Consider the following 19,585-nt stretch of genomic DNA (forward strand, 5'->3'; position numbering starts at 1 on the left):
CCAACCACATCAGTTTTGTCATCACTTAAATGCATCTTCCTTTTGCACGCCCAGAACCTCGGTGCTTTTTATTAAGTTAATAATAAAGAGAAATGTTCTTTTCCCAAGTTTAGAATTCCAGGTTTGATAACTAACATTCCAACTGAGGCAAAACATGCTGGCTGCCATTACCAATTGAACCTGATGAACCACCTCAAGTGGTCAATTTCTGCCTTCACCCACCTGTGCATTGTCCTACCAAGGTGTGATCCACTTGTCCAGGCTGAGTGCTGCCCTCATGGTCCCAGTCAGCATCATCTCTGGTACCCTGAATCATCCCACAGATGTTTGCTTTTTCAAAAGCACAGTGGTCCAAAAGGGTGTGAGTTGTGGCTGCAAATGACATTTTTGTCACCTGGTTAAAAATTAAAGGCATCTCATTCCAAATTCCTAATGTCTTAGGTTACTAAGACCTCATTGTTCAGATATAGCAGGATCATCAGCCTTTCATTTTCTTGACTTTTCTCAGATGCAAATCCTACTGTCCCCCATCCGAACTTAGAACTTGCCAATACACATGCAGTCCTACCCACCACCCAGAATCACAGAGTTAAGTAATAAAAAAGGCCTCTCATTGCGCAAAAACCAAACCTGACTCCTTGAGATCAAGATGGAGGTACCTACAATACTGGACTTTGTACTTGGTATATCCTCTCTATATATGTGTGGAAGAGAATGAAAGAATGTGTCTCCAAAGACTAGTGCGGTCATTTTAAAAAATATCCCAAATCTGAGCATTGGATTACTCTAGGAACAACTACCCTGGGAAAATAGTTTTACAGGATACAAAATACTTTCAAGGATACAAAATACTTTCAATACTGTCTTGAGCATTACATAATGATGAACCCTTCAGAAAGAAGCTAAAGAAGTTGGACAATCACAGCTTCTTAAATTGCCCCAATACTTTCATTTTATAAAACACAACCATCTTGTGATATAGGTGTTACAATTTTCCCACTCTAGAGATGGAGAAATGTAGTTTGTCCATTTTATCCTATTAATAAAAGCCTAATATGCAAATCGACCGAATGGCAGAATGACCAGCCAAATGACTGGTCGCTATGATGCACACTGCCCCCAGCCCGCAAGCTCCAGGTTATCCAAGGCGGGTACCAGTGGAGGCCCCCCAATTGCCCTGCAGGTCACCCTACAGATCAGCCCTGATTGCCGACCAGGCCTAGGGACCCTACCTGTGCACGAATTTCTTGCACAAGGCCTCTAGTTTAGCTAGAACATGAAAGAAGACTAAAGGAAAATATACAGGAAACCTGCTGGGTGGGGAATCTCTGTTGGGGGTCATTGACCTCAGCCCCAAAGGTACTCACTGCAATTGTACATTCGGTTCAGCCTCTCCAAATCGATGGCACTGAAATCCAGGCGCTGCCCAATGATGGAGTTAAACTCAGGGATCTTGGCTGTGATGGTAGGGACACTTTCATTCTTGTTAAATGAGAAAGGCGCATAGTGCATCAGAGACTCATAATCATAGGGTGTGTTGAGGTCTGTGATGAATCTGTCATCATAGGTGTTAAAGTTGTGCTGGTAATCTGTCAGTGAGAGAATCCACAGGTCCTGTTTGGTCATATCATTTTCCCATCCTACCCACTTTGACTAGATACTCAACCAAAGACAAAGAAGAAAAGGGAAATAGTGTGTGTGTGTGTGTGTGTGTGTGTGTGTGTATAAAATACATATTGTTAATTATTATTAGCTGATAACCATATCCTATATAATAAAAGCATAATATGCTAAGTGTCCGACCCATCAGTCAACCACTCGACTAGTTGCTATGATGCACACTGACCACCAGGGGGCAGCGCTCCAACCAGTAGATTAGCTTGCTGCTGGGGTCTGGCCCATCGGGACTGGGAGAGAGAGCCGGACATGCCCTGGAGCCCTCCTGTGGTCCCTCCTCAGCCGGCCAGCCCCCATCAGCCCCAATCAGGACTGGGCAAGACGCCCCAATGGCCCCGATCACCAGCCAGGCTGAGGGACCCCACCCATGCACAAATTCGTGCACCAGACCTCAAGTACTATATAATAATATGTAAAATTATATTAATGACTATTAAATACATAATTAAAATGCACACATGATTATAAATTATTAAATATATGTATATATTTAAATCAAAGGTTCTTTTTATAAATGAATGTGTATTTATATGCATAAGGGTTTAAGAAAGAGAAGATAAGCTCTGGCCAGTGTTTCCCAGTGGTTAGAGTGTCGGCCCTCTTATGGAAGGGTCACAGGTTCGATGACCTGGTCAATGGCACATACCTGGGTTGCAGGTTCAATCCCAGCTCAATCAAAAAGTGGGCATAGAACCTGAAAATATACTTCTCTCAAGAAGACATATGAATAGTCAATAGATATAAATAAAGATGTTCAACCTAACTGGCAATTAGGGAAATGCAAATCAAAACTACAATGAGATACCACCTTATGCCTGTTAGAGTGGCCATTATCAACAAGACAAGCAATAACAAGTGTTGGAGAGGTTGTGGAAAAAAGGTAACCCTTATTCACTGCTGGTGGGAATATAGACTGGTACAACCACTATAGAAAGCAGTCTGGCAATTCCTCAAAAAATTAACAATAGAGCTATCATACAACCCAGCAAACCCTCTCATTAGTATATATCCAAAAAACTCTAAATCATGTATTTGCAAAGATATATTCACCCCTATGTTCACTGCAGCATTATTCATGTTGGCCAAGACATGGAAACAACCAAACAACACTGGAGAGGGGGAGAGAGCGATAGAGGACTGGATAAAGAAGATGTGGTGGATATCCGCAATGGAATACTTAGCCATAGAAAGAATGAAATAGTACCATTTGCAACAACATGGATAGACCTTGAGAACAATATGCTAATTAAAATCAGAAAAAGCTAAGAACTATATGATTTCACTCATTTGTGGGAAATAAAACTGAAACTCATAAACACAAATAGCAGTGTGGTGATTGCCAGAGGGAAGGGTGTAGGGAGGAAGGAAGTCCCCATATAAGGTGACAGGAGAAGATTTGATTTTGGGTGATGGACACATGATGCAATATACAGATCTTGTAACATAGAAACCCACACCTGAAACCTGTATGTTCATGCTGACCAATGTCACCCCAATCAATTCAATAAATATTTTTAAAAATCATTTCCAATACATTAAAGTTTCATTAATCTATTATTTCCAAAAATAATGCTTTCCCACTCTCTAAACTAATTCCTAATTAAAAAATTGATGTTTTCAGAAACACAGTATTGACTCTTTTTCCCAAGCACATTAGGAGACTATTTGATAAATTGTGGTTTAGTATTGAAAGGGCGGGGAGACTCCATGTTCCTTTTGTTCTATGTCCTCCACCTCGTGGAGTCAGGTTCCTGCCCTAGAACCTCTTCAAGAGCCCAACCCACACTTTTGGATTAGCCAATAGAAATGCAAGGGGAAGGTAAGCCGCACCCTGCCCCATGTGCAACCTGATCCCGACCAATCAGCAGAGACCACACTACCTCACCCCTCCTACCTCTCCCAGGCCCCCTATAAATCAGCGCGTTTGGGGGCTGACGCTCTCTCTCTCTTTCCACCTCGCCGCTGCGCCGGTGTGTGTGTGGGACTGAGCTCGAGCTAGCTCGATTAAAAGGCTCTTTGCTTTTGCATCGGACTCGGCTCCCTGGTGGTCTTTGGGAATCACGAAATCTGGGCATAACATTTGGGGGCTCGCCCGGGATCCCCAAGAACCTCAAGGGACCCCCGATCCGGAGAGTCTGACTGGCCACGGTAGGTGTCTGTCTGTTCCTTGTCTCTTTTTTGTGTGAGCTCATTTCTGAATCTCTGGTAGTGCCCGAAGCGGTCTAGGTGGACTCACCGGAGGACCACGGGCGGGAGGAATCGGGAGACGTCCTGATCCTCCTTCAGGAGGGACGAGTATTCCCCTCAAACCTCTGGGACGAGGTGGGTCGCTCCCACCGATCGGCGTGAGGCCGTCGTCCGCACTTTCGGTTTTGTCAGTTTTTGTTCCAACGATTCGCATTGGAAAGCTTGTCTAAAGGGCCCTTTGTTTGTCTGTGTCTGTGTTTTTCTGTTTTGTTTTGTGGACTCTGTTGACGGACATCATGGGACAGACTCAAACCACTCCTTTAAGCATTATGGTTGATCATTTCAAAGAGGTTAAGGGAAGAGCTAGCAACCTCAGTGTAGAGGTCCGGAAGGGCCGGTGGCAAACTTTTTGTTCTAGGGAATGGCCGACTTTTAGTGTTGGGTGGCCGCCGGAGGGGACCTTCGACCTCCCCACCATCCACCGGGTGAGGGACATCGTCTCTCAGCCCAAGAAGGGACATCCTGATCAACTCCCTTACATTATTACTTGGCAGGACCTCGTGGAAGATCCACCCTCCTGGCTTAAGCCCTTTCTGTCCCGCGCTCCCTGGAGCTGAAACCCATACTTGCTTTGCAGGAAACGGAGAAGGTGAAGAAGAAGGACCTCATCCCGCCTTCAGCTCCCCTCTACCCTGTCTTTCAGGGGGGAACTGAAGAGGAACTAATCTTTCCTCCCTCATATCAGCCCCCTAGAAGTTCACAGGGGGGCGATGCTCCCAAGCAAAGGGGAGCGTCTGGGGGCGGAGTTCCGGGAGCGTCTGGGGGCGGAGTTCCGGAAGCAGCTGCGGTTCCAGTGGGAAGCCCGCCTCTTACTAGACAAAGGGCTCAGAGGGAACTGTCTGTCACAGCCCCTGACTCCACTATTAAAGCCCTACCTTTACGAGCCGCGGGGCCCCCAGATACGGATGGCAATCAACTCCATCACTATTGGCCTTTTGCCACTAGTGACCTTTACAACTGGAAGGCTCAGAATCCTAAGTTCTCTGAGAAGCCAGCAGGGCTTATTGATCTGTTAGATTCTGTCCTTTTCACCCACCAGCCCACGTGGGATGACTGCCAACAGCTTTTACAGGTCCTGTTCACAACTGAGGAGAGGGAAAGAATCCTCAATGAGGCCCGGAAAGTGGTTCCAGGCGTGGACGGGAACCCAACCACCAACCCGGTCCAGATAGATGTCTCTTTTCCCTTAACTAGGCCTGAATGGGATTTCAACACGGCAGAAGGTAAGGAGAGGCTCCGGGTCTACCGCCAGACTCTAATGGGGGGTCTCCGAATGGCTGCTAGAAAGCCAACTAATTTGGCCAAGGTAGGGAATGTTCAGCAGGAAAGGGATGAGTCTTCAACTGTCTTTTTAGAACGGATCATGGAGGCATACCGCACCTACACCCCCATGAATCCAGAAGCTCCTGAAAACAAGGCAGCTGTGATCATAAGCTTTGTAAACCAATCGGCTGCGGATATTAAAAAGAAACTGCAAAAAGTAGATAGGCTGGGGGAGAAGAGTTTAAAGGACCTACTGGAGGTAGCCGAGAAGGTGTATAATAACAGGGAGCCCCCGGAAGAAAGGCAGGCTCACGCTGCGGCGGCTGCGAGCAGCAAACAAACCCTAGACCTAGCTAAGATCCTGCTCGCCACCACCGCGGACTCTTCCGAGGAACGGAACCGCCGTCTCCGCCAACTCGCCGGCAACCAGGAGGACGGTAAGGGGACCGCCCGGGGCGGGAGGCGGAAGCTGCAGAAAGATCAGTGTGCTTACTGTAGGGAGATAGGGCACTGGAAACAAGAGTGCCCGAGAAGGGCCAGCAAAAAGGGAGACGAAGCAGATCGAGTGAAGGTCCTGGAGCTAGATGAACTGAGTGACTAGGGGAGTCGGGGTTCGGATCCCCTCCCCGAGCCCAGGGTAACTCTTAAAGTGGAGGGGACCCCCATTGACTTCCTTGTTGACACCGGAGCGCAACACTCGGTCCTCTGTACGCCTCAAGGAAAATTAACAAATAAGAAGTCTTGGGTACAAGGGGCAACTGGTATGAGCCAGTATTCATGGACTACCCGAAGAACGGTGGATTTAGGGACGGGCTGGGTATCCCACTCTTTTATGGTAATTCCAGAATGCCCCTACCCACTGTTAGGACGAGACTTGCTCACTAAGATTGGAGCTCAGATAACTTTCAGACAAGGGGGGCCTCAGGTTACTGATGGCAAGGGCCACCCCATTCAGGTCCTGACCATAAGGCTGGGGGATGAGTACCGGCTTCACCAAAAAGCCTCTCCAATAGAGGGCAGCACAGACGAATGGCTGCAGGAGTTCCCCACGGCTTGGGCGGAGACAGGGGGAGTGGGGCTCGCCGCCCACAGGGCCCCAATCCTGGTAGAGTTAAAACCAGGGGAAGGCCCTGTGAGAATCAAACAGTACCCCATGCCTCAGGAAGCCCGGAAGGGAATTCAGCCACACATTCGGAGACTGAGGGGCCTAGGGGTGCTGGTCCCCTGCCAGTCTGCCTGGAACACACCCCTCCTGACAGTCAAGAAGCCCCACACGAATGACTACCGGCTGGTACAGGACCTCCGAGAAGTAAATAAAAGAGTTATGGACATACATCCAACGGTCCCCAACCCATACACTCTCTTAAGCTCTCTGGCACCCTCCCGTGTCTGGTATACTGTGTTAGATTTGAAGGATGCCTTTTTTAGTTTGCCGCTCGCTCCCCGTAGTCAATTCCTGTTTGCTTTCGAATGGCATGACCCGGAAGAGGGTTACAGTGGACAACTGATGTGGACTCGGTTGCCTCAGGGGTTCAAGAACTCGCCCACCATCTTCGATGAGGCCCTGCATGAGGACCTGGGTGAGTACCGGAGAGCACACCCCAACCTCACTCTCCTTCAGTATGTGGACGATATCCTGATTGCAGCAGACACAGCTGAGGACTGCAAGGAGGGGACAAGAGACCTGCTGGCCTCCTTGGGGGCCCTTGGATACCGGGCTTCTGCAAAGAAGGCTCAGATATGCAAAGAAAGGGTGAGTTACCTGGGATACATCCTGGAGGGTGGACAGCGGCGGCTGTCGGATGCCAGAAAAGAGACTGTTTTGAAAATCCCATCCCCCACCTCCCAAAGGGAAGTAAGGGAATTCCTAGGATCGGCTGGCTACTGCCGCCTCTGGATACCGGGTTTCGCAGAGATTGCCAGGCCCCTATACGAGGCAACCAAGGAGGGAAAGGCCTTTGAATGGACTGAAAGAGAGAAGGCAGCCTTTAAGCAGTTAAAGAAAGCCCTCCTAAGTGCTCCGGCCCTGGGCCTGCCAGACATCACGAAGCCCTTCCATCTCTTTGTAGATGAACACAAAGGAATAGCGAAAGGGGTCCTAACTCAGACCCTAGGCCCCTGGAGCCGCCCGGTGGCTTATTTGTCCAAGAAGTTAGACCCTGTAGCTGCCGGCTGGCCACCGTGCCTAAGGATTATTGCGGCAACGGCGCTTTTAGTCAAAGACGCTGACAAGCTGACCCTGGGGCAGGAAGTCTGGATCACCACCCCACATGCCATTGAGGGAGTCCCGAAGCAGCCTCCTGATAGATGGATGAGCAATGCACGTATAACCCACTATCAGAGTCTCCTTCTCAACCCTCCCAGAGTACGGTTTCATCCCAGTGTGGCCCTCAACCCTGCCACCTTGCTGCCCGACCCAGACCTAGATGCTCCCCTACATGATTGTGCAGGAATCCTAGAGCAAGTGCATGGGCTCCGGAAGGACCTGACTGACCAGCCCCTTCCAGATGCAGACGTCACCTGGTTCACCGATGGAAGCAGCTTCGTACGGGACGGGAGCAGGTATGCGGGTGCGGCTGTAGTCACTGAAACGGACACTGTATGGGCAGAGGCTCTACCCCCCGGGACGTCAGCCCAGAGAGCAGAGCTTGTGGCCCTCACCAAGGCCCTGACACTGGGAGCTGGTAAGCGGCTCAACATCTACACAGACAGCCGGTATGCATTCGCCACTGCTCATGTTCATGGGGCAATCTACCAAGAGAGAGGGCTACTAACAGCAGAGGGGCGGACTATAAAGAATAAACAGGAGATACTCGACTTACTCTCAGCCTTATGGCTCCCTGCCAAACTGGCCATCATACACTGCCAAGGACACCAGAAGGCTGACGACCCAGTGGCAAGAGGAAACCGCAGGGCTGACCAGGAGGCCAAGGCAGTAGCCATTTCTCCGATCCCCACCATGGCCTTACAGCTCCCAGACCCAGGAGACCTAGTTCTGCCAGTTCATCCAGGATATTCCCTGGAGGAGTTACAGCGTATTAGGAAGCTTCCCCAAGCAAAGGAGGAGAAGGGGTGGTGGTATACACCACAAGGGGAGCTCATACTGCCGGACCAGCTTGGAGTCTCCATGATAAAACACATGCACCGGTCCACTCACCTGGGGGCACGTAAATTAAAGGACTTAATCCGACACGCCAGAATTAAGATCCACCAGCAGGACGTTAAAATAGAGCAGGTTGTATCTGCTTGCAAGACCTGTCAACTCACAAATGCGAGAATCCGGCCGAGTGAAAAAGGAACCAGGGTTCGAGGAACCAAGCCTGGGGCACAATGGGAGGTCGACTTCACTGAGGTTAAACCAGGAAAGTATGGCTATAAATATCTTTTAGTATGATGGGTAGAAGCATATCCAACTAAGCATGAAACAGCTCAGACGGTAGCTAAAAAGCTGCTAGAAGACATCTTGCCCAGGTATGGTTTTCCCGCTGAGATAGGGTCAGACAATGGACCAGCTTTTGTCTCGCAGGTAACGCAGGCAGTGGCCAAGGCCATTGGGGCAAATTGGAAATTGCATTGTGCTTATAGGCCCCAAAGCTCAGGGCAAGTAGAAAGGATGAATAGAACTCTAAAAGAGACCCTTACCAAATTGACCATGGAGACTGGCGGGGACTGGGTGGCTCTCCTTCCATATGCCCTTTACCGGGTTAGGAACTCTCCCTACACCCTGGGTTTTACTCCTTATGAGATCATGTTTGGTCGGCCACCCCCTATTATCCCTAACCTTAAAGCCGAATTTCTTACAGAATTTGAAAGTCAAGAACTGTTTCTTTCCTTGAGAGGGCTCCAGAGGGCGCACGAAGACATTTGGCCACGCCTCCACGCCTATCTATGAGACCGGCCCAGCCCCGACTCCTCATCAGCATAAGCCCGGGGACTGGGTCTATGTCAAGAGACACCGCCGGGAGACCCTTGAGCCACGATGGAAGGGTCCCTATGTCGTGGTGCTGACGACCCCCCACCGCTCTCAAGGTAGACGGCGTTGCAACCTGGGTCCATCACACTCACGTCCGGTCAGCGGACCCATCTGTGATCCAGGAAGACTTCGTCACCAAATGGAGCATCGATCGAGATCAATGCAACCCGCCCAAGCTCAAGCTACAGCGTGCTCGACCTGCCTGATGCTGGAGGGGGAAGGAAGACTTGGGGACTCCGATTTTATCAGTACAGGGAATTTGGGGTGGTGTACCCTCGTGACCCAGGAATGTTGTCCAGTAGAAATACAAACCGACCCATGATTGGGCCTGTAAGTTTCAAGACAAGGGGGGAATGAAAGGGCGGGGAGACTCCATGTTCCTTTTGTTCTATGTCCTCCACCTCGTGGAGTCAGGTTCCTGCCCTAGAACCTCTTCAAGAGCCCAACCCACACTTTTGGATTAGCCAATAGAAATGCAAGGGGAAGGTAAGCCGCACCCTGCCCCATGTGCAACCAGATCCCGACCAATCAGCAGAGACCACACTACCTCACCCCTCCTACCTCTCCCTTTAAATTGATTTTTAGAGAGAAAGAGGAAGGGAGAGGGAGAGAGAAAAACATTGATGCCAGAGCTGAACATTGATCGGCTGCCTCCTGCCAATCCCACCAGGGATCAAGCCAGCAACCCCAAAATGTGACTTGACTAGGAATCCAATGGGCAACCTTTCAGTGCATGGGACAATGCCCAACCAACTGAGCTACACTGGCCAGGAAGTGCCCTCTTTATATTTTGTGTTCCCACTGCAGAATCTGAAGCACCTGCCCCACAAATTTGGCCTGGGTATCCCAGGATTGCTTTCAGTGATAAAGATAATAATAGCACATTCCACCCATCCAAATTGGGTTAATACACACCTGGAATAATTTCATCCCACCAGATTTCCACATAATCATCCCGGTCCGTCCTTGACTGCTCGTGGTAAAATCCCAAAGCATGGAGGATTTCATGTTGGATGATGGCCTTATAGTCACACCCCTGCCCAATGGAAAGGTTCTGTCCTACGTGTTGGTCACCAACCTCAGACCAGCACCTTTAAAGAGAAGATGAGAATTTTCTCCTAGATAATGCTTAAATGGCTATAATTCATAGGATTTCAGGACACAAATTAGAACAAAGTTAGGTTTGATTTTTAAAAGAAATTATCAATAGTGTTCTCATACTGTTGGTGAGAACAATGGTAAGAGATGTTGATGGTTCAATGATAAGAGACTGGTTAAATAAGAAACATTTCCTGGAGGGATGTTATGCAGGCTTTAAAAACAATGGTCCATTATAAAAGGGCCCAATTAATCCTAACAATGCATCAGGCAGAAAAAAGTAAAAATGGCATTCTTCCTCACCTCCACAAACCCATAAGTTATTACAAAGAATAATATAGCTTTCATACCAAAATATTGTCTCTGAGTGATGGCTGTGGTTGACTTTAATTTTCTCCTTTAACCTATATAATAAAAGGCTAATATGCAAATTGATCTAACGGCAGAATAAGCGGTCGCTATGATGCACACTGACCACCAGGGGGCAGACGCTTAATGCAGGAGCTTCCCCTTGGTGGTCAGTGCACTCCCACAGGGGGAGCACCCCTCAGCCAGAAGCTGGGCTCACGGCTGGCGAGTGCAGCGGTGGCAGCGCTAAGGAGCAGCGAGCCAAGCAGTAAAGAGCAGAGAGCAGGCGGGTGATAAGGAGGGCGGTGTCCCAGACTGCGAGAGGGCGCAAGCCGGGCTGAGGGACCCTCCCCCCTCAGTGCATGATTTTCGTGCACCAGGCCTCTAGTATTCTAATGAATTTCTAAATTTCCTATAATGAGCAGGTGTAAATTTATGATCACAAAAAAGAGCCTCATTACTGACAACATAACTAGGCTTTGGTACTATCCTGAAACTCCGAAGTTGACAAGGGACAAGATGAAGAAGTCAAAAGCAGAGAACTTCTAAAATCTGTGCTCTTGGCAAGGCCTGAGGTACACTTTAAACCTTTTCCCTTCACATAGAAAGAAACTATCCAGGTAAGTACTGGTTATTTCTATTTCTATGACCCACAACGCCTCAAACAATAAACTCCATGTCCAGAAACAAATTTGCTCTCCTATCCCTTCTGCAGTTCTACTGTCCATACCCCCAATCTCAGTGAATCAGGTTACCACCTACCAGTCATCCAAATCAAAAACCTTGATCATCCTTGATTCTTCTCTCTTCACATCAGCTAATCACTAGGCTCTGATAAGTCCACCTCTTTACCTATTTCTGAAATTCATTCTTTCTTCTTTATTTCAAACTGCCCCTTTTTAGTGTAGGTCCCTTTCATTTCTTCCCTGGAGGATTGGGGCATCCTTTAATTGATGTCCTGCCACCAGTCTTGCCCCACTTCAATTTTTTACCCACTGTTGCTGGAATAACCTTTCTTAAATGGAAAATTGAACACATAATATGACCAGGCGCCTGCTTATGTTCCTGGTTCATCATTCATCACTTGGCCCTTTACAGGCACAGCTTCAGACATTCTGAACTTACTGAGTTCTCCAGGTAAGCCAGATTTCTGGTCACGCTTGCTTTCCTCTTTCTCTCTACCCTTCCTTTTCCTTCTTCCTCTCTCCCTTCTCTCTCACTCTTCCTCTCTTTCCACACCCCATTTGTCCTCCCCTCTCCTCTGCCTCTATGTCCTTCCTTCTTCGTCTCTCTAACACTCAGCCTAGCTCTCCCTGAGGTGTCACCTTTCACTATGTTAGAAGTTCTGCTTAAGTGCCCCTATAGCCCATGGCACTCACCACAGCATATTAGAACCATTTACCTGTTGTGTCTCCACCACCCTCACCTGCAACTGCAAACTTTGTGAGGTCTGAGACTGTCTCATACTTCTTTGTACCTTCAGACTAGCATACTTCCTGGTACATAATAGGGGCTCATACCTATTTTTTATTTTTTAACTGCTGATTTTGCAGACTTTTTTCTTAAGAGGCAAAATCATGTGCTAATTTCCTTCTTCATCTCTGTTATCCACCCATGATTATTAACAAAAACCCCACCATCAGAATAAGACAACCAAATCCAGGCGGCACCGAAAGGCAATGATGGGAACTGCAGCATGTGCTAATAGCACCTCCTTGCTGGGCTTGAAGACACCAACACAGAGTCACAGCACGTGGCAGCTTTGCTTCCCAGGTTGGTTGACATAAACACTCCTGAAGGAAATGGGCTTTTTTTCTCAATATACTATTTATTTCTTCTTATAAACAAATATGAAGAGCAAATTTATATCTAGAATTTTTCAAAGAGGTCCAGCCAACAGAGCACCATAACTTAAAATAGTACTATAACAAGGGTATAATTTATACTTTAATAAACTTGACTTTAAAAAAAGTAATGTCATTTAAAACATGACCTAAGATAATAATTGAGATAAATCTCCCTCAGTCCCAGAGGTATTCAAACAGCTAATTTTCTACACAATATGTTAAAAATGCTGTTTAATTAAAAAATTCACAGTTTTTAAAGATTTGAATTTACTTTTAGTTTCTTACCAATTTCTTCTTTTAGCTTTTGAGAGGGAGATGTCACTTTTATAAACCAGAAGATGCATGATTTTCACACTTTGTAAAATTTTCATACTAACCCATTAAACTGCTGAAAGATGATATATGAGCTCTCCCCTTCATAGGGCTTGAAGTCCACGCAGGTCTTGAGGCGGAACATTTCAAAGGCATAGAGAATGGCTCCTTTAGCATTCAGCTCTGCAGAAATCGGTAAAAATATCAGGAAGCATTATTGAGATCTTAGTTGATGTACACAACATAGTTTAGAGAAAATCATGCCACCACATGAAATCCACAGAGGTCCATCATAGGTTGTTGGGGTAGAAAATAGATTCCTTGAAAACTGAAACTGAAAAATTAGTTAGGGACATAAATATCAAGCACATACTTTAAACACATAATAATGCAAATATAACTATAAAATAAGAATACACATATGTATGTGTATGTGGCTAAACCAAATAACTTCCCCACTTTCCTGTCCCCATTCCAGCAGAGTTTCTGGGTTCATTGCCTCAGGAGAGTTCCATGGCAGAGCAGAAAACAGAAGTGACTGGAAGCCATTTGTGTCCTCTGTCTGGATGAGTCAAGTTCCTTGGAAAGAAACAAAGAATGGTGTTCCTTACTCCCTCTAAAAAACATCCCTCTCACTGGAAGAAGAAAGCAGAGTGTAGAGAGGTTTGTGGCTTCAGAAAGCATAAGTACATATTGTACTTCCCTGCTTCCCTGCAAAACCCCAGAGGAAATGGCAAATTGAGACAGGCAGCCCTGCAGGCAGCCTTAGAAATGATTGCAGTAACCCAAGTTTGGAACCAAAGCAGCAGAAGTCTACTGAAGCTGACCAGGCAAGAACAATAGATGCCTGCCAGTAACGTGTGTGGATCAATGGCCAAAGACCAAATACCTTTCCTTTTACCTAACATGCTCACAGCTGGTATTGCGTAGGACAAGGATCAGGAGGGGAAAACAGATGCTCCAGAATAATGGAGACTGTTTTACTTTGTGTGTGTGTTTTTTCTCTCCCATCAACTCATTGAAGGTAGGTCTCTAAGTTAAAAATAAAGCTAAGTTATATACACTTAAGTTATTATTTCTTGCATATTTGGCTTTGTGCATTCTCTCAAAAAAGCTTATCATTCTTGGTAGTTTACTAAGTACTTTTATTATATTATCCTGGCTCTTATTTCATTTAATAAGCTAACAAGTTGGAGATTCCACAAATCAGATGTCATAGGATCATATCAAGGTCAGTAAAGAAATAGTCATTGGAATAATCAGTAAATTAATTGTGGAAACAACACAAGTAACAAGAGCATGCATTAAACTTACTGGATGATTTTCATGTATTTTACTGATTCTTTCTTAGTGACATCTATAATGTGAAGAGATGTACCTAACGAAACGTGGCATTCACTAAAGTCATGATGTCTCTAGGTTATGTTGCTCTTGTTATCCTCAAGCCACGGAGTGGGAGTGCTAAAAGTGGTTTATTTCAAAATCACATCACTTCTGACCTCCCACACCTGAACAAGTTGTAAAAAGGGAATTAAGCAAGTCTGCAATAATTTTGTAAAAACCATCCCAACATCATTCAAAAGAAATAAAGTGCAATTGAAGGCCACGGGAAGCCGCCTTCTTCACCGTGAAGCCAGCTCTGAGTTGCCTCCTCTGAAAGCCACACTTGGTGGTTTGTGTGTCTTCTTTATGCAGGTGGTCTGCCCACGTAGGGCATTGTTAGTCCCTGAGAGGAAGGAGCTCATCTTTTGCCTCAGTGATTTCCTAGTTCTCAGTTCTGCACTTTGCCACACATAGTAAGCTTTACATAGTTCTGTCTTGAGTAACCACGTTAATTTTAAAAATGATTAGCCCTCCTTCACCCTGTATCAAATAACAGCAGAAGAGTTAACTTCAGACACTGATGACTCCACATATTAGAGGAGAGCGTGGCAAGGCTAACTATTTTTAGTTCAAGAATCCTTTGAGAGAGTTTTTAATCTGGTAATGGAGAAGGAGCTTAAATCTTACAGATAACAATGATAAACTCTGGGAAATTTTTAAGACAATAAACTCTAAAGCATCAGAAAATGACTAAAACAGGTAGAGACAGTAGGAGAGTTTATTTTTGTGAGGTGGAAATATCACTAATTAAGATTCAAGTTTATATAGTGTGTGGGTTTTTTTTATTGTTGTTTTGTTTTTCTGTGTGTTTTTTTGTTTTTGTTTTGTTTCGTTTTGTTTTGTTTTGTTTTTGCATGATGGCACACTGCAAATTCTTTCAGTGCAAGAAAGAGAGAACTCAAGCATAAATTTGAAGTTGTGTCTTCCTGATGTATCTATCACAGGGAAGGGTTCAGGATTACCTGAGTGGCTGAAAATCAAGAGAGGAAATCCTGGTGGGGGAGGGAAGAGTCATGATTGATTGGAAGGAAAGGGGGATGGTGGTTCCAAAATCTGTCCATAAATACCTCTCCAGTCTTTGACCCATGAACTTTGCATGAATAGAAGTCTCCAAGGAGCTTAGTGAAAAGTAGCAGATAGAAAGCTGATTAAACAGGCATCTCAGTTGCCTCCCAGCATAGTGGAGAATTTGAAGTTTGAATCATGCCCATTAGAGGGGCTGGGGAAAGTCCTGGACATTCCATTGAAACTCCAGAGAGGCCACGATGTCTCCAGAGTAAAGACAAAGGGATTTGTCTTGAACTAAGGACAAAATAAAAACAAAACCTCCACAAATCCAAGATCATCAGTCAGCAATTTAACTGCTCTAACAAAAATTAACACTATTCAGAGGCCAATAACAGAATACAGAATCTCTGAAATGTAGTATTTACAATGTCTAACATATAATTAGCACCAACAATTACAACCTATTTAACACTGATAGAAATGTGCCCCCAAACTGTAGAATACAAGTTCTTTCAAGTGCATACACCAAGATAAGCCATCAGTTAGACCACAAAACAAGTCCTAATTCAAGAGATTGCAATCTTAAAGAATCTATTCTCTGACCTCAACAAAAACTTGAAGAGCTTCCAATATTTGGAAATTTAAAAACATCTAGCTGACCCATTTATTTTTTTTTAAATCACAATAGAAATTAGAAAATATCCTATATAATAAAAGAGTAATATGCAAATTAACCATCACTCTGCTACACCCACAAAGCCATGCCCACAAGCCATGCCCACCAGCCAATCAGGAGCAAATATGCAAATAAACCCAACCAAGATGGCTATGGCCACAGAGAGCAGGAGGGAGGCTTGGGTTTCCCTGGCAATGGAGGAAGCCAAGCTTTCCGCCTGCCCTTGCCGGCCTAGGCCTCCACTCAAGGCTACAAAGTTTCAATGATAGAAGATACATAAATCCAAACAGAAATGGCGGCAGCCATAGAGCTGGAAAGAGCAGGAGGCTAGGGTTGCCCCTGGTGATGGAGGAAGCCAAGCTTTCCACACACCCCGGCCCAGGCCGCCGCTTAAGGCTACAAAGTTTCAATTATAGAAGAAACATAAATCCCAAAAAAAATGGCTGCCACCATGGAGCAAGCAGAAGGCTTGGCTCCGCTCCAGGCTACAAAGTTTCAATTGTAGAAGATAAATAAACCCCAGATACCAGGGCCTCCGCTTGGGTCGCCAGGGGCGTGGCCTCACCCAGGCCACCTCACGCCCCAAGGGAACCCCCACCCTGATCTGGGACACCCTTCAGGGCAAACCAGCTGGCCCCCACCCGTGCACCAGGCCTCTATCCTATCTAATAAAAGAGTAATATACAGATTGACCATCACTCCAACACACAAGATGGCTGCCCCCATGTGGTCAAAGATCCTGCCCCCATGTGGACACAAGATGGCTGCCACAAGATGGCCAGCAAGGGAGGGCAGTTGGGAGGGACCAGGCCTGCAAGGGAGGGCAGTTGGGGGCGATCAGGCCAGCAGGGGAGGGCAGTTGGGGGGGACCAGGCCTGCAGGGGAGGACAGTTGGGGGGGACCAGGCCTGCAGGGGAGGGCAGTTGGGGGGGACCAGGCCTGCAGGGGAGGGCAGTTAGGGGTGACCAGGCCTGCAGGGGAGGGCAGTTAGGGAAAAACAGGCTGGCAGGGGAACAGTTAGGCATCAATCAGGCTGGCCCGGGAGTGGTTAGGGGGTGATCAGGCTGGCAGGCAGAAGCCATTAGGGGCAATCAGGAAGGCAGGCAGGCGAGCAGTTGGGAGCCAGCAGTCCTGGATTGTGAGAGGGATGTCCGACTGCCCGTTTAGAACGGGCAGTTGGACATCCCTCCAGGGGTCCCAGATTGGAGAGGGTGCAGGCTGGGCTGAGGGACACCCCGCCTCCCCCGTGCACGAATTTCGTGCACCGGTCCTCTAGTCTAAAATAAACTTTAATAAAGATACAACATATCAAAAATTGTGGAAAGCAGTAAAACCCATGCTTCAAATAATATTTATAGCTTTAGATGCCATATTATAGCATTGCATTATATTTTTTAAATGAAGATTTAAAATCAGTGATATAAATTCCACCTTAAATATAAAAAGGAGTGCAAATTATACTTGATATAAGTAGAACAATGAAATAATAAAGATAAGAGCAGAAATCAACAAAATAGAAAGCAGAGGAGCAAGAGAAAATGAACAAGTCAAAATTTGTTCTTAGGAAAGATTAATAAAATCAATACAGTGCTTTTAAAAAGGCAAATCACAGACTAACAAAAAATATTCATTATATATTTGACAAAAGACTTTATAGTATATATAAAATTCTACAAATAATAAAAATACAAATAATGCAATAAAAAACATGAAAGAATTGAACAGACACTTCATAAAAGAAGATACACAAATGGCCAATAGCACATGAAATTGTGCTAAATACCATTAATCATTAGAAAGCTGCAAATTAAAATCACAGTGAGATACCATTTACAACCTTTAAAATGTCTACAATTAAAAATATTAAGGACACCAATGTTAGTGAGAATGTGGAACAAATGGGGCACTTATACATTGTTAGTGACAATGAAAAATGGCATTTTCTTATAAACCTAAACATTTATCATATGGTCAAACAACTCTATTCCTAGACATTTACCCGAGGTAAATTACAACATAAACTTGTATAAGAATGATCACAGCAACTTTCTTCACAATAGCCCCAAACTTGAAAAAATAATATATATACACACAGAAAAATGGATAAATAGTTGCAATATATTCATACAAAGAAATATTACTGAGTAGTAAAAAAGAATTAACTACTGATCTACATTAATATGGAAAAACTTTAAAAACATGCTAAACAAAAAAAGCAAATACAATAGATGACCAACTATGTTATTCCATTTCTCTGTGGATCAGTTGTAAATCAGGTAAACTAATCTATAGAAATGGTAGTTTTCTCTTCGGGGAGTGGGGATGGGGATTGGCTGGAAATGAGCACACAGAACTTTCTGGAGTGATGGAAGTGTGGGTTACATAAGCTTATGTATTTTTCAAGTCATTGACTTGTACACTGATTTGTGTATTGCACGCTATGTAAATTTAATGAAGGGACCATGTACAAATATTGAACTCTGAGTGGCATGTTCACTTTTCCCAGTGGTAAAGGTGATTCTCATGTGGTGCTGTTTGAGAACTACCTCTGTACCCTTACTGCTGCTACCGTATTTCAGGCCTCCTGTCTTTAGTCTTGCTCTCCACTAAACTGTCACCTACCTTGCAGCTAAAGAGTCCTTGCTACTCAAGGTGTGGCCAACAGACCAAGAGCATCAGCTCATCTAGCGGAGTGTTAGACATGCAGAATCCTGGGCCCCAGCTGTCCCTGCTCTACATTTTAACCAGCTCCTCAGGAAACCCTAACTTTAAAGTCTGAGAAACACTAACACCTCACAGAGGCATCGTGAAGGGCAAGTATCAGGTGAAGGCAGCAGCGCCTGGCACGTAATTGAGATTCAATAAGTAGGTCTATGTTTTGATGGGAGGAGGGTAGCTCAGGTGTGATAAGAAAATTGTCATGGGAGGTAAAAACCCTTTAAAGCTGCAGTTTCTTTCTTTCTTCCTTCCTTCCTTTCTTCCTTCCTTTCTTTCTTTCTTTCTTTCTTTCTTTCTTTCTTTCTTTCTTTCTTTCTTTCTTTCTTTCTTTCTCTCAAGTTGCTGTTTCTTAAATCACGTTCCAATAAATACAAATGCTCCATGAATTTGCAAGTGTGATGGCAAACCCTGGGGAAAAACAACTCAGCTCACTTTTCCATAAAATAACTGAGAACAACAGCCTTTGTTTATATCTAGCTCTTCTCCAGCAAAGGGATGGAGGCAGCCCTGATGATAGTGGTGGAAAATTCGGAGACATAGTAACGTCTCCTGAGAGTAGAGGCAGCCTGGCAGCCCATTAGGGCTGAGCAAGCTTGTCCTGGCTTCCCCTCTCTCTGACCTCTCTCCATCTGTCCCATGGGCCTCAGGGCATTGCATCACCGCGTGCTCAGATATCAGTCAGCTGCCTGAGGTCAGCCAGTGTCCACACGTGGCTTCTAATACTTGCTTATTTCCACCAAGTATTATTTTCAACAATGAATAAAATATAACTTAGTCCTTTGTCTTAAGAGAGAAAAAAGAATACCATGTACTAATACTGAGGAATGAGGACTTCAGTTGTGGAATACAGACTTTTCTGCTTCAAAAATGTGGCATGTTTGTCTTGCAACAAAAAGGGACGACCAATATGCTGAAAATAGTATTCTTATTCCATATTTAGATTCACCTAAGCAAACTATTATTTAAAGTGCAAGTTTTTATTGCCGTGATGGCAAATTGTATTTCACTGTGTTGTCTTTCCTGATGGTGCTTCTG

General features: G+C 45.4%; 1 protein-coding gene across 1 annotated transcript in view; it reads right to left on the reverse strand.

The window, feature by feature from the left end:
- The window catches only part of MEP1A (meprin A subunit alpha), a gene marked incomplete at its 5' end in the record, with an annotated part of 50,383 nt that overhangs the window by 22,319 nt on the left and 8,479 nt on the right, over positions 1–19,585 (reverse strand). The window contains 4 exons of the mRNA XM_080665116.1: positions 223–372; positions 1,368–1,589; positions 10,076–10,251; positions 12,831–12,948. Of these exons, the coding sequence (XP_080521242.1) occupies positions 223–372; positions 1,368–1,589; positions 10,076–10,251; positions 12,831–12,948 (666 nt within the window). The remainder of the gene's footprint in view (positions 1–222; positions 373–1,367; positions 1,590–10,075; positions 10,252–12,830; positions 12,949–19,585) is intronic.

This window comes from Plecotus auritus (genome assembly GCF_963455305.1).
Source record: "Plecotus auritus genome assembly, chromosome: 4".
Taxonomy (NCBI): domain Eukaryota; kingdom Metazoa; phylum Chordata; class Mammalia; order Chiroptera; family Vespertilionidae; genus Plecotus; species Plecotus auritus.